We start from the raw sequence: 14,796 nt of genomic DNA on the forward strand, positions 1-14,796 counted from the left end.
GCTTCTGTCTGCATTCTGCATGATTCAGACCCGGACCCTGCTCTGACATGTCTGCGAGTATATTTTGGGATCTCACCTGTTTGAGTCGTCGGCCGCGCGCGTCCGCTGAGTGCAGCGGCTGAACGTCCATTTGGGCTTGGATAGATCACTGCCTGGCAGTAGTCCCATCTGAAGCTTAACTGAACTTTTTTTACCTCTTTCAAAGCCGGTCAGCGCGCGGTGAAATGGCTGTGTGCGGCTGGTGATTGTATGGCAAGCCATGTTGCCATATAATTGGATCGTCAGCCGCACACATCCGCTGACTCAATGAAAAGGCAGACACTGACCATGCCCGCCCATCCAGCACATTATTATGGCCCGTCCCCAATTCGTGCCATGCCGGGCCGGTCTTTGGGTCTGGGTTAGAAATGACAGCTCTACTCTGCTTTACATTACACAACCTAATAAATGCTTTGTACAAAATCAGTTTAGTGTTAACTGATCATAATAAAGACTAAACTTGTGCAACCAGAAGTTGCAACATAGCTATTTCTTCATACAAAACATACAAAACAAAGCACAAGTAGCTTTAAGCAGTAACCTTTATTTTAACCATTAAGCATACAATGTAGTTATGACCGAAAATAGAAGGTTTACCTGCAGTTACTTTCACACTGATGAACATGTGGTACTTCCTGTTTATCACTGTTGTATTCAGCTGCTCATGAGGTCGGTCGCAGGGCTTTATCATCTTTTACATTTTTCCAGACTCGGTTTAGGTTTAGGTCAACTAAACTGCTCAGGGGGCCACAGTTACTGAAAACCAGCAGCTCAGGGGCCGGACATCCAGCAATTAAAGTCTTTATGTAAATAAACCAATATTACAAGGATCTGCTATTTTTTAAATGTGTTTATTTTGTTGCATTGAATCATAAATGCAATAAACAGAACCCAAACCCAGAACTGTTAAAAAAAAAAATAATAATAATAACTTTATTTTTCAGGATGCTGAGTTAAACTTTTAGGGGTGTGTTTGAGCACACCTCAAAAAGAGGCTAAAATCACCACTTGCTATAAAACTAACTTCAGTAAATGATTATGGTTGTTCTATACTGATACATTTTGATATTTATCCAATTCACATAGGTGTTGTCCTTCTTTAGGTTTTGCTTTATAGTTTGTTGTTCTGTTTTAATCGTGATTCATTAATTTTTTTATTTAACCCTTTATTTTCACTCAGGAATACATTGAGGGTGACCCTCATTTCCAATGCAGTTGAGCATTTATAGTTAAAGGGGATTAAAACATATAAATAAGAAATTTAAACTAATAAGGATAAAATTAAATGGAAAAAAGAATATTTGATATAGAGGAGAAAAAAGAAATGAAACACAATTAAAACAGTCACAGGCTTTGTGATATTTACATGAAATGCTCAATTCATTCAAACATTTTATATAAACAAGAACAAATCTTTCATCCTAAAGTATTCATTAATCATCCTCCACATAGCTTCTTTTCTCTTTAGGGTCGGGTCCTCGGCCTCGATGGGGACGGCTGCTGTGCCCCACTGGTGGAGTTCAGCGCAGCACACCCAGAAGTGACGCACACCCCTGGAGGTCCTCTGAGGCCTGGGTGGCCCCTGAGGCCTGGTCTACCTCCGTGTCCCCTCTCACCCTGTTTCCCAGGCTGGCCGTTAAAGGCTCTGCCAGGATGTCCACGCTGACCTGTGATGGAGGCAGAAATGTTGTTTAGTCTTCAGGCTTTACAGTCTGCTCAGTCAGCTGAGTAAGGCTGTTTCTACAGATCCCAAGAGAGCACTTTCAGAGAAATGAGTTTCTTTCTGTTTTTGGCAAAGGAGACATTATGCACCCAATTTCTCTCATATTTAAAGCTCAACAGCAGTTCAGTGCAAATTTGACGTATGAAGTTGAAATTACCCTTGGACCCCTGATCTCCGGTGAAGCCTGGTAAGCCATAACCTTTGGCTCCTTTATCGCCTCGCTCCCCTCTATTACCTGTAATCATCCACAAACTTTTATCAGGCACGACAGCAAAGAGATAGACTTACTATTCCTCTGAGTATCAGCTCAACTCAGATCATTCATGTTGATGAAAGATATACTTTTACTGCAATCACTGTTAAATCACTGTTTGGGACAACTTGTATACATTCTTTGATTTTACTGGCCTTGCATGGAAATATTATATGACTGAGACATTAAGTGATGGCCTCATAACATCAGGTTTTAAAACATGTTCAAGATTCCAGACCAAAACATCAAATCACATGCAATTCCAGGAAGTATGGTGATCAGTTGGAGCAGATTTCAACAGTGCAAAGGTCATGGATCCAAAACCAAACTAAAAACAAGTAAATACTAATATGATGCAACAGATTTGATTCCTTTTGTCTTTTCTTTTATACTCTAGGTCTTAGGGTTTATGAAGCATTGTAAAGCTTTTGTTAAAATTCTATGCAGAGATGGCAAACTTGAATAAAAGCTACAGAAATCCTCTGTTTTATTTAGGGAGGAGAGGACAGCAGCCACCACGACCATCTTAAAATAATCAGTAACAATATATAGTATTATTTACTATTAAATCTGAATGTATCTGTTTATATTAGTTTATTTTATTTATCTTCATTTGCATTAAATCTTTATCCTTGCTGTCACTTTTTGACACTGTGTGTTGTTACTGTCTTTTTCTCTCCATCACCTGAATGATGCTGCTGGACTTTTAATTTCCTTGAAGGAATCTTCCCATGAGATCAATAAAGTTTAATCTACCATTTAATCTAATCTAATCTAATTTAAAAGCGCATAAACTGGTTACAGTGTGTAAAAGCTCCACTTTTCTTTTAAATGTGAAATACTGGACTTGATTCAAATTTGCTTTTAGTAACAAACTATTAGTAAAGTGAAAAAGTTCTAAAATCCCATAAACACTTTGTAATAGATGTTGGACAAGCTTGGCAAGTAGAAGGAAATTGGAGATGGCAAAACAAAGCAAAATTCTGACAAACTATACCTACATGTACACTCGATAATGTATTACTGTACTCAATAATGTATACATAATGTACAGCTGAGTTGCTTTTGAAGTGTGGAGAAGTCTACACAAAACTCCCCTCAAACACCCTGGAACAATGCAACCGCAAGATGTCTTGCAGACCGACCGCGGTCCTGGGGAGAACCATTCCCTCCCCTTAAAGTTTAAACACCGGCCATCTCTGCATCGTATCCACAGGGTAATGAGTTCTGTGACTCCTGGTGAGGTGAAGTCTCTGCCTTATTTTGATGAAGAACCAGCAATTTGGAAATAAAATAAAACTTCCTTCCACTCGTGGAGCCTGATCTCCACAGTGCCAGCTTAATTTTTAGACTTCATTTTAGTTCACAAACCCCAGATAAGTTTTACAAACTTCTTTTAAACTTAGTCCCATATTTAGGTAACATCTCTGCTCAAAGGTCAAAGCTATTTTTACATCATTCAGTTTTCTCTGCAATATTACGGGTCATTTTACATATGCTCCACGGTTTAAATACATATAGTTGTCAATAAATGCATGCATCATGACTTTAACATAATCAAGTGCCGGGTGTTCAATTTAAGCAAGAAATCATTTGCGTTTTGATCAAGTAATTAGTCCCCATCTGTTCTTTTACATGATTATATATTCCTCTATATGATTTTTGTTCCACATACGATAATGTATGCTGTATTCATTTATAACCTTCTGCTCACCACAGACTCATGTTCGGGCTGCTGTTGATACGCCGTATTGTTTTACATTATTAGTGTTTAGTGTATATCTTAGATCCTTATATACCGTTTCTGTTTATTTTGCTATTTTTGAGTGTAACTTGGACCATGTGTACACAGTTTTGTTCCACCTCATGTACCACATGTGATGCGAATGACAATAAACTTGACTTGAACTTGATTAAGAGGACGCCACACGTTTGCAGCATGTTGCCCTGACTGAGTCAAGAATCAAAAGTTTCATCATATTCATCACAAGTTCCTTCCTACAACAAGCATTAACAAGTTATTGGTTTGCTGTTGAATAAACTTCCACACCTGTTTCTCCTCGTCGACCAGGATCTCCAGTTTCTCCATAAATGCCCGGTGGGCCCATTTCTCCAGCAGCACCGTCATTACCAGGATCCCCCTGACAACACCATCACCAGGAACATAAATCATAAACCAATTACTTGTCTCCACTATAAATTCAAAATGTGTTTTTTTATTTGTATTTATTTATTTTTTTCAACTAATGTGGTGCATTCAGTTCATGTTTGTAATTTTCTTTACGAAAAACTCTGAAATGAGGAACGCTGTTTGGTAGCATTGCATCACTTGTTTTGGCATTTTATGTCAAAACATCAGGCTTACCAAACATAATCTAATATAGTGGAATATTTTTATGCAGCCACGGCTTTAAGGATATTTATCAGCCTCAGACTCGTTGTGATCAGGAGTTGCGGAACATGAATAGATTCAACATTGTATAATAATGTGAAAAAGGCTTTCCAATTGAAAATCAGCCAAAGAACCATTCAACACAGACCAAGTGTCTAGTCTGTGACTCCTTATTTGTTCTCATGGAGACGTGGAAAATTGTAATGTTTTCATTCCAAGCTTTTCTGCCAAATACTTCAGCTCTCTTTAGTCCAGTCCAGACCCTCACAATGTGGTAGCATTTTGCTCAGCAAGACGGAGCAAAATGAAAAGTGTGTGTACGTACGGACACTTTGATGCAAAAAATCTGTAGGCAACGAAGTGTTAGGAAAAGCTGCAAAGTTAGGCCTGATAACAAACATCCAGTCTGTGGAACTTACAGGAGGTCCTGGGGGTCCTTTCTGTCCAGGGGGCCCTGGAGCACCCATGGGAACATCCCCGTAGAGAGGACAAACAGCAGCGCAGGTCCTCTTCACTGAGTTAGCAAAGGTGGACATCTGCTCCAGGACCACTTTCTTACAGACCTCGATCACATGTGCGACAGGGAGGCTTGGGCCCTGTAAGAAATCATTCCCAGATTCATCAGTGGTGGCCATCGAACTGCCTCTCGGGGAATGTAGTGAACAAAGGCAGCAGGATTACTGGAGGCTCACTTAAAGCTCCTTTAAATAAAACCTTTGCAGCGTCACCAACAGCTGTACACAGACCAAAAAACACATTCATAACTAATTTGTGACCAAACAACGTGTGGGCCTTTTAGTCTGACAACTAGAGCAAATCATTTCTCTGTTGTTGCTAAACACTGTGATGTATCTGTGAGTCGAAAGGACATTTTAAGAAAATTGTATTTTACTTACAGGGGGGCCTGGAAGTCCCTGAAAACCATCCGGTCCTCCCTCACCTCGGATCCCTTTGACTCCAACTGGACCTGAATGACCAGGTGGACCTGCAGGGCCACGTTCCCCTCGTTTCCCCTGAGGACCCTGGTCACCCCTGTCCCCATCCTCCAGAAGGACGAGGTCCACGACAGAGCATAAGAACAGTTAGAACATAACGGGTAGCCACTGTTACATGAACACAAACTCTCTACACCTTTTACGTCAGGCTGATTATTAACATTACACTAACGAAAACACAAAATCAGAGTGAACAACCAAACATGACCATGGTCTGGATAGTGTAAAGCCTGAAATATTTACAATCTGAAAGTGTGTTTGAAAGCATTAAAAAAGCCAAAACTGGTGAACATCTGAAAAATGAGAAAGGCTCATTTGGGTGTCATTGTAGGCGTTTCTGCTCTTATCGGATCTGCAGATGTTCTGAATATGTAAGGAATGCTGTTCGATGGATTCACATTGAATTTTTCCAACTATTAACTTGCGACTGGATGAATTTGGATGGATTTCTTAACCAAAATCCAGGCAGTGATATCATATTTAGAAGAAACCCCACATCTGCGTGACTACTCCCTTTAGCGACACAACTTGGCACCACCAACACGGTTTGTTTTAGCATTACTTTTCTAGCATGTCCAGTTTATGAGATGTGCCAAGATTTTCAATTTTATATGATAAGATAATTGCTTTTAGGATAAGATCACAGTTTTATATGGTAATTTAGTCTTTCAGTCGAAACACAGCTTACCCTTCCCTTTGGGCCTTTAACTCCATTTTTTCCCTGTAAAAACACAAACCAATGTTGATCAATCAAATCAAATAGAGGTAATACGGGAACAGAGAGGAAGAGATATTTCATATTTAACGGCATACCTGTGCACCTTTTCCTCCTCTGATCCCCTGGATCCCTGTGTCCCCCTGCACACAGCAAATTAAAAGTAAGAAGTGTGCCAAACATTGAGAGGTTAGCAAACTATACCGGAAAAAAGGCATTGACCAAAAAGACAGATGCCAGTTGACTATTTAATTACGTAACTCTAAAGATGAAAATAACTTGTCACAAATAACCTGACAAGAGTCACGCATCCAGGTAAAGTAGAACCAAATATTTAAGTAATAAGTTAAAAATGAACAACTACCTGTATATGATTAATACATTTCTATTTATTAATGGGATACAAACAAAACTCCAAGGATAATCAGTTTACCAACATTTAAACTAGAAAAGGGTTTGTTGCTTCTAAAATAGTGGTTTAGTCTGAATAATAAACCTATTCTGTTTTCAAGCCATGACTTGTCAAATATAAAAGCTTTGAAATCTTTCTTGTCACATTTATCACAATTTCACCATTTTCACTTATATTTAATAAACTCAAGTACTTTGTAATAAATAAAGTGCCATCATTGTATATTTACATCCATTGGCAAAATTAGTTCTCTACATTTAACCCATCACATGTGAGATACACCCAGGTGGAGCAGTGAGCAGCTATGTAAGCACCTGGGGATTAGATTTCTTGCTCAAGGACACTACGATATGTGGCCATGGCGGGAAGTTGAACCTGCACCTTTCTGGTCCCAATTCGGCTGTCCTACCTTTACACCACAGCGGCCCTTAAATTTGCTAGACTTCAGTAAAAGTGTCAGCAGGGTCAAAATTAAATTTGAAATAAGACTGCAGACTTATTTCCTTGTGGCGATGTCACTGTCATTGCTGCTTAATGAGGGCTTTTCACAGAGTGAAGACTTGATCCTTCAAACATGATTAATGTTGTCATTTGGTGGATTTTCACTCAAGCCATCAAGTAACTTTGATGATTAACACAACCAAACACAGACTCATAACATGATAACCACTGAAGAAAAATGTACTAATCTCACACTTGACACTGACTTCAGTCTTCTGGGTGGAAAGCCTGTGTGTTTTTGCATTACTACACAAAGCTGTGTCAGATGATTTCAAGACAACATGATAGACAAGTGGTTAGCACTGTTGCCTCACAGCGAGAAGGCACTGAGTTCAATCTCCGGTTTTGACCAGGGGTCTTTTTGTGTGGAGCTTGCATGTTTTCCTCATGTTTGCGTGGGTTTTCCCCGGATACTCCGGTTTCTTCCCACAGTCCAAAAACATGCGTTAGGTTTCCTTCAGGCCCAGGCCTCCTTTGCAAAAGAGATCTGTGATCTCATTGGGATTTGCCTGCTTAAATAAAGGTTAATAAATAATAAATAAAATACTTTCATACACTGTACTTCAAATTTTTTTCCCAGACTGTTTAAAATCAGTTTTATTATTTCTAAATGTTGAAGATTTCAGACTTTCTTGTGTGGAAACGTTCATGCTTTTTATTTCTGTGGGACTAGTCAGTTTAGAGCAAGTTGGGATGGGATTACAGGTGCAGCATTATAGTGGTTTCTTTCTTACATAAGTGACAGGAGTTTGTGTTAAGGTTGGACATAGTGAATCTGCATCTGTGTCTCTTTCCTGTGGGGTCCCACAGGGCTCGATTTTTGGACTTCTTTTGTTCTCACTCTATCTGCTCCCTTTGGGGTCCATCCTGAGGAAACATGGTATTTCATTTCACTGTTATGCTGATGATTGTCAGATTTATCTGCCCTTAAAACATGACACAGTTCTTGTTTCATTCACCCTCTGTTAAAATGTCTTGATGACATCAAGGCATGGATGGCTTCAAGTTTTTTCTAAGCTTTGATGATCAGAAAAAAATGAAGTAGTGTTTAGCTCTAGCTTTACCGCTGTCTCTGATCCTGTGAATCTTAACTTTCTTCAGCCATATCTTAAGCAGTCTGTTATGAATCTTGGGATGGTTATGGACTCTGACTTTAAGTTTAATAAACAAATTAACTCTTTTCTACAAAAAAGCTTTGTCCAGTTAAGGCAAAGAGCTATGCTTAAATCTGTGTTGACCAGACTTGACCTTGAAAAAATAGTCCATGCATTTGTTACAACCCGGCTTGACTGTTGTATCATGCTTTATGTTGGGGTCAGTCAAATCTCCCTTCAATGTCTCCAGCTCATCCAAAATGCTGCAACTCGGCTATTAACAGGAACTCAGGTTTGAGCACACTTCACCAGTTTTGTCCTCCCTTCACTGGCTCCCTGTGTGTACCAGAATTGATTTTAAAATTCTCCTATTGATCTTTAAGTGCATTAATGGCCTTGCACCCTCATATCTCTCTGAACTACTTCAACCATATGTTCCTTCTCGGACGCTGTGATCATCTGACCAGCTGCTTTTGGTTGTACCAAAAACCAGGTTGAAGCTCAGATCGGGCTTTTTCAGTCCTGGGCCCTAAACTCTGGAACAATCTGTCCCTCACATTAGACAGGCCACTTCACTCCTTGCTTTTAAATCTCTCCTAAAAACACACCTGTTTTCACTGATGTTTAACGCAGTGTGATTTGATTTACCAGTACTATTTCATTGTTTCTCTTTTTTGTTTGTTTTTACGTTTTTATATTTTTGATGATTTAATGCTTCTTGTTATTATTATTTCCTTAATTACTGCCTTGATCTTATTATGAAGCACTTTGGTAACAACTGCCGTTTTAAATGTGCTTTATAAATAAATTTGACCTTGACTTTGACGTTGTTGTGCAGTGTAGTGCACTTGTTCTAATGGAGACCTGAGGTAACACTGAAACAAACTGTTTATTTACTGTTTTTTCACTATAAACACACTGGGTGACAGTATAGTGATAAAAATTGATAGGTCTCTTCCTTATGTGCTCATAAAATTTCTAAGGGGTATAAGGAAGGCTGTCCAGTGACTTAGAGGATCCCTTTGTTGATTTCCTAATAATGCAAGGACTCTTTCCAGGAAAAAGTCTTGGTTTGGAGTGGGAACACATCTGCAAATCTCACATTTTATGTGGTTTTGACGACTCAGCAAATAACTCCCAAATAGCCACAGTAATTGCGCTATTAAACATTTTGCCCTTGTTTTACATGTCTAATGAGTGATGGCTACAGGATGTGCTACCTTGGGTCCTGGTTTTCCAGGAACACCTATGTGACCCTGTAAAGAGAAAAAGTGCATTCAACATTTGAGGAAAATTAACTAGTGTTCAGAACAGTAAAGAAAATTCATCTGGAGCACTTACAGTAGGTCCAGCTGGGCCAATAAATCCTGGTCTTCCTGGCTTTCCTGCAGAACCCTTGTAACCTCTTGGGCCCTTGAGAATAAAACGTTTATAAAGCAGCCAAAGGAACAGCTTTAGTCTTTGTCGCTTCCCTTTAACATGGCAAACTACTTTACAATCCAAGTGTAATATGTGCTTGTCTTCAGTCACTGAAGTGCCTGAAAATGTGACTTACGGTTTGGCCCTGGGGGCCCATTTCTCCTGCTGGCCCCAGGGTACCCTTTTCCCCCTGTAAAAGACACAAACGGCAATGAAATAAGCTGCCAAACAAAGCTCAATTTCACGTTTATTTACAAAAATCAAGCAGAGATCAGACCTTTACTCCACTATGTCCATTTTTTCCACTGGGACCTTGTGGTCCTTGATACGCCTGCAAGAAAAAGTTGGTATTTGCAGAATAATGATAAACAAGCATATATTCAAAAATTGAAGCTAAAAGTGTCAAACAGAACCTTATACCTCGATTCCTGGATCACCGTCTCTACCTGGTAAACCTGGGTCTCCAATAATACCCTAGAAAGATATGACCATCGATGTAAAAATGAATAAATATTCTGAGAACATAAATATGTTCTGGTTTTATCAGTGGTGAATTACTTTTGGTCCAATGGTGCCAGCTCTGCCCCCAAGTCCTTGGATACCCTTTTATTTTACAAGTTCAGACAAAAAAACTTTTCATCAGTAACCAGAAAACATTAAAAGCTTTTATAAATCAAATCAAACTATGGTAATTTTGATTAATACGTGATACTCACGGGCTTCCCCTTCTCTCCAGGAGCTCCTCTTTCCCCAGGATCCCCCACGATACCCTGTTCACCCATCAAATGCAGACATATAAGTCAAAGTGTTACACAATGTCCAATAAGAAACATGGTGAACGAGGGAGTCCTCTTTCATATACAGAGCAGATTATCACTGTGGCTCAGGCTCTTCTTTTAGTGACTCACCAGCTAATGTTGGGATAGTTCAGGCCTTCAGAGCATTGCCAAAATCCAGCCACATGAACTAATGTTGTTTATGGAGACGGCACATCAGCCAAAAGCGTACTGTACTTTGATCCCAGCGTTTTACCCCATCAGAAATGATTTAATAGCTATTTGTGGTCACATGAGGGGATTTTGAAGACAAAGTATCAAGAGTTTCCTAATGTGGAGCAGGGAATCCCACAACAACCCACCTGCTTTCCTCTGGAGCCAAGCCGCCCAGTTGCGCCCATCGTTCCCTTTTGGCCCTAAAATTTGAACATGATGAGTTTAAATGATTTAAAACAAAAAGAAAAAAAAAAGATACAAGATGAAAGGAAACATACCTTTACTCCTTGAAACCCAGGAATCCCTCCATAGCCTTTAAGACCTTTGGTGCCCTTAATAAGGGAAAAACATCAGTAATTGCTTAATTGTTTTTAACATGGCTTACCACTGTGATTCAAAAATTATCTTACAACTATTCCAAGTTTCCCAGTCTCCCCATTGTCTCCAGGAGGTCCTCGAATGCCCTTTAATTAAATCAAAATGTTTAGTTTAAAACGTACACAACTTTAGTTAACCGTTATTTCATTTACTGGATGAAAGATGAGTCCAATTAAAGACAGCAGATGAGTTTACCTTAAACCCTGCTGCCCCTTTTAATCCTTTCAGCCCTTTAGGACCTCTGTCCCCCTGTGAACACATCTCAGTCACGCACATATGAAACATTTCAGCATCAAGAAAATTATAAATATGAGTGATACATTACCACTTGCCCCCAGGTTCCTCTCATCCCTTTTTCACCTTTGCTTCCTTCTTCACCCTGAGGGTGTGAATGTAAGGTTTTGTTAAAACTGTATGAGAATGAGTGAAACAGAAGTGCAAGGTAAAGTCAGAACTCACTTTTGGGCCGGTCTCACCAATATTGCCATAGTCTCCTGCATTTCCACGGATTCCCTGAAAGTAATGAGAAGCAAACTTTTTTCAACTTCTGTTATGAACAAACCAGACCAAGAAACATTTTAAAATTTAAATATTAGCAATGATTTCCTCCAGAATGAAGCTGCAAGCTTCTTGGAGATAAAAGTTTGGCTATATCAAAGTTATGATGTCATAAATGTGACATTTTTTTCCTACTTTCTTGACACATTCTTTGATAAATGTTGTCAGGGTTTAATTTCAGCACAAAATCAGACTGGAAAACTGCCATGTACATAAGAGACATGAACCAATGTTTTTATGACGACTAAAAATAATTCCCCTTAAGTTAACTCAAATAAAAAAGAAAATGGACAGTCAAAGGGAAAATTTAGACATTATAAGTCATACATTTCTTAAAGTTTAACAAAATATTTAATTTACCAAAACACTCAGAGAGCTGTAACTTTTTATTTTGAACTAAATGCAAAAAAAAAAAGAAGAACAGCTGGTTTGCATTCATCCAAAGATAAAATCATTGGTCCCACCAGATGTTGTTTATCTTGTTTAAAAGCAAATTTAAGTTTAAAATGAAGCTTGGGTTGGATTTGTGTGACATGGTAGAAACATTAAATATTTTTCTGCCCATTATCCATTAAAATCTGTGAAGACTACACTAATTTATCCTACATCAGCCATTTGTAATGTTGTATTTGGCAGAGTAGTATTGAACAACATATTAGCATTTTAATTAGTGTTGATTTGTAAATTATTCGAACCCTTTGTTAGCATTTTAACTGTGTTTGGTAAGCAATGATTTTCAAAAGAGAAAAGTTTTTGGTCCTTTTTTTGTGTTTTGAAACCATGTTAGCACAAAGACTCATTTACCATGGAGCTACACGTTGTTATACATGTACATGCAAAATATAATTTACTCTAGGTGGGAGTTCTGCTCTTCAGCTCCCTGCAGCCACAGCTAACGCTAATCAGCAGCACCTGAGGATTATCGACTTGATGAGCAGGAGGAGCACAAAAGGCTGCAGAGGACATCCAGTCAGCGCTGGAGCATTACTTGCCAATGGCAGTTCTGTTCAAGACTTTTACTCATGAGTTAAACAGAATTTTTTTTTCACTTTAATTTTTATTAACATTTTCTATAATAAATAACATTTCAATTACATATCACATACATTTTACAGATAATAATAATAAAGTGCTATGTGTTGTCATCATTGCATGTTCCCATACAATGGCAAAATTGGCTCTCTGCATTGCTCCAGGTGGAGTGGTGGGCAGCTATTGAAAGCGCCCGGGGAGCAATTAGGGATATGGTGTGCTGCTCAGAGATGCCACGAGATGTGCAATGACTGGGGATTGAACCTGGGACTGTCGGGTCCCGAGTCAGCTGCCCTTCCTCTACCCCAGTTAAACCGAATACTGTATTTCTCTGCGCTTCCAGTAAATAATCCCTGATGTCCTTCTGTCCCATGGATTCTCCTCTGAGGACTTTGAGCTCTCCTGTGCCTCTTCAGACGCCTTCCTATCAATTGCCTATCTCCTGCCGTTGTTCAGACGAACACCTTCTTCACCTGGAACCATTTGGGTCAGCTCTCCCCACTACTGACTCCTACCTCTTATCGTAAGAAAGAGCAGCAACAACATTATCACCCCTGCCAACAGACCACTAACTATCTCCTTGCTCTTCAGGGTTCCAGCTCCCTCCCTGGTTCAGTGAATGATTTATCACCTTGTAATAAAAATTCTGAAATTTAGTATCTGTTCACCTTGATCCTTGTATCTAGGTATAACCAAAATTATTACTTTTTTATCTTTTTGTGGTCACCAAAATCCTTCCAGAAAAGGTCTAATCTCTTTAAGTGAAACAATTCATGTCAGCTTTTGAGCTGGGTTCCCATAAGCTTCTTAATCCAATTACTGTACTTTTTTTTTTTTTTTTTTTTTTTACTTGCTGCTGGGATCAAAATGAAAAAAATACATACATTAAAAAATATATGTTGTTTTAAAAATTGCTTTGTTTTCCTTTGAACTGCCTTTAATCTAATAGGTTTTAAATTTGCGGATTATTACATAATGCTTTATAACGTTTCAGACTGCATTCCCACATTTCAGGAAAAGGGTTGCATTTGTAACATTGGTGGAAAATACAGACTAGCAGGACTGGAGAAATATTAGTCATAAATACAATAAAATGGATCTGAATTGTTTGCACAGATGCTTACTTCCTCAGTAATAGATGGAAAAGTGTTTTCCACTGTACTGGCTGAATTTCTCTGAGTCAACAAACACATCAAACATGTCCCCGCCATCTTTGTGTTGTCAGTTTATTTGACCATCTCACCTACCAGCGTGTAGTAGGCAGAGTCAGCTGCTTGGAGGTTAACCTCAGAGATGGCTGACGGTACGGCGAGAGGCATGACCATGAAATTTACGACATCTCTGAGGCGGGACAGCTCATCCGAGTGAAGGACCACCCACTACCTGAGATGGACAGTTCCTAGATGTGTGCCAGGAAATGCCCTCCTTGGATGCCAGCAGAGAAGGCGATAAACATGTTTGGGCTACGTGACTCACAAGCAGGCAGGGGGTCAAAACTCTAACCAGTTACTAAGGACAGATGTTTGCTCCCAGAGCTACATCTGCAGCTGAAGACATGAACATGTTGCATGTAATGCTCTGGAAATGTGTTCAGGGTGGATGTCAGTCCAGGGTGTGTTTTCCCAGGCAGCAGGAGGACTTCGAGTGCAAAGGGCACAAAATCAAAACCAAAAAAACTTATGCTATAAACATGTTCTCCTGAGCACTTTTAAAACTCTAAGAGCTTAACAGTTGAGAATCAAAGAGATTAACAAGTCATAAATTCTAAGTGAAAATATTCACATATGTGACTCTCTGTAGGATAGAAGTTTTTGTTGTTCATTCAAAGATGTGCGTAAGTGGTTCCTTTCAACAGCGTTTTCCTGGTTTTCTCAATGAGGGCCTCCTCAATAAATTATTGCGGCTGAAATCTGAATAACTTCACACAGAGTTAAGCAGTTTAATGCCACTTCTTACCACACACTGGAGGCTCCACTGTCTGGTTGTTCCTGTGTGTGTGGGATTCATTACATCTGGCACATGTCAAAGCAAAACCATTAGAAACACTGCGAACTTAGTCATGTGAGATCCCTCACTTACAAGTAGCAGAGTCTGTGATTTAATATGCAAATGGTTATTTCAGAGATGCAAAAACACATTTATTGTCATAATGTGTTGGTTTGTGTATATTTTGGACATGTTCAAATGTTCTGTAAAACAGACATGAGTTATCAAACCATGATAGGAGCCTCTGTGTTTATTGCTCAACACATCTGCTTCCAGACATGTTCCCATCATGCTGTCTCAGTATTGC

The 14,796-nt window shown here is 39.2% G+C and overlaps 1 protein-coding gene across 1 annotated transcript in view; it reads right to left on the reverse strand.

Annotated features, from left to right (window-relative positions):
- Positions 1-1,503: 1,503 nt before the first annotated feature.
- The window catches only part of zmp:0000000760 (collagen alpha-1(I) chain), a gene marked incomplete at its 5' end in the record, with an annotated part of 24,117 nt that continues 10,824 nt past the window's right edge, over positions 1,504-14,796 (reverse strand). The window contains 21 exons of the mRNA XM_037694916.1: positions 1,504-1,706; positions 1,920-1,997; positions 4,066-4,156; positions 4,827-5,003; positions 5,304-5,450; positions 6,091-6,123; positions 6,216-6,260; positions 9,345-9,380; positions 9,466-9,537; positions 9,680-9,733; positions 9,821-9,874; positions 9,964-10,017; positions 10,102-10,146; positions 10,260-10,313; positions 10,682-10,735; positions 10,814-10,867; positions 10,946-10,999; positions 11,109-11,162; positions 11,239-11,292; positions 11,373-11,426; positions 13,751-13,844. Of these exons, the coding sequence (XP_037550844.1) occupies positions 1,504-1,706; positions 1,920-1,997; positions 4,066-4,156; positions 4,827-5,003; positions 5,304-5,450; positions 6,091-6,123; positions 6,216-6,260; positions 9,345-9,380; positions 9,466-9,537; positions 9,680-9,733; positions 9,821-9,874; positions 9,964-10,017; positions 10,102-10,146; positions 10,260-10,313; positions 10,682-10,735; positions 10,814-10,867; positions 10,946-10,999; positions 11,109-11,162; positions 11,239-11,292; positions 11,373-11,426; positions 13,751-13,844 (1,561 nt within the window). The remainder of the gene's footprint in view (positions 1,707-1,919; positions 1,998-4,065; positions 4,157-4,826; positions 5,004-5,303; positions 5,451-6,090; positions 6,124-6,215; positions 6,261-9,344; positions 9,381-9,465; positions 9,538-9,679; positions 9,734-9,820; positions 9,875-9,963; positions 10,018-10,101; positions 10,147-10,259; positions 10,314-10,681; positions 10,736-10,813; positions 10,868-10,945; positions 11,000-11,108; positions 11,163-11,238; positions 11,293-11,372; positions 11,427-13,750; positions 13,845-14,796) is intronic.

This window comes from Nematolebias whitei, chromosome 1 (assembly GCF_014905685.2).
Source record: "Nematolebias whitei isolate Nwh7 chromosome 1, NemWhi1, whole genome shotgun sequence".
Lineage (NCBI taxonomy): Eukaryota > Metazoa > Chordata > Actinopteri > Cyprinodontiformes > Rivulidae > Nematolebias > Nematolebias whitei.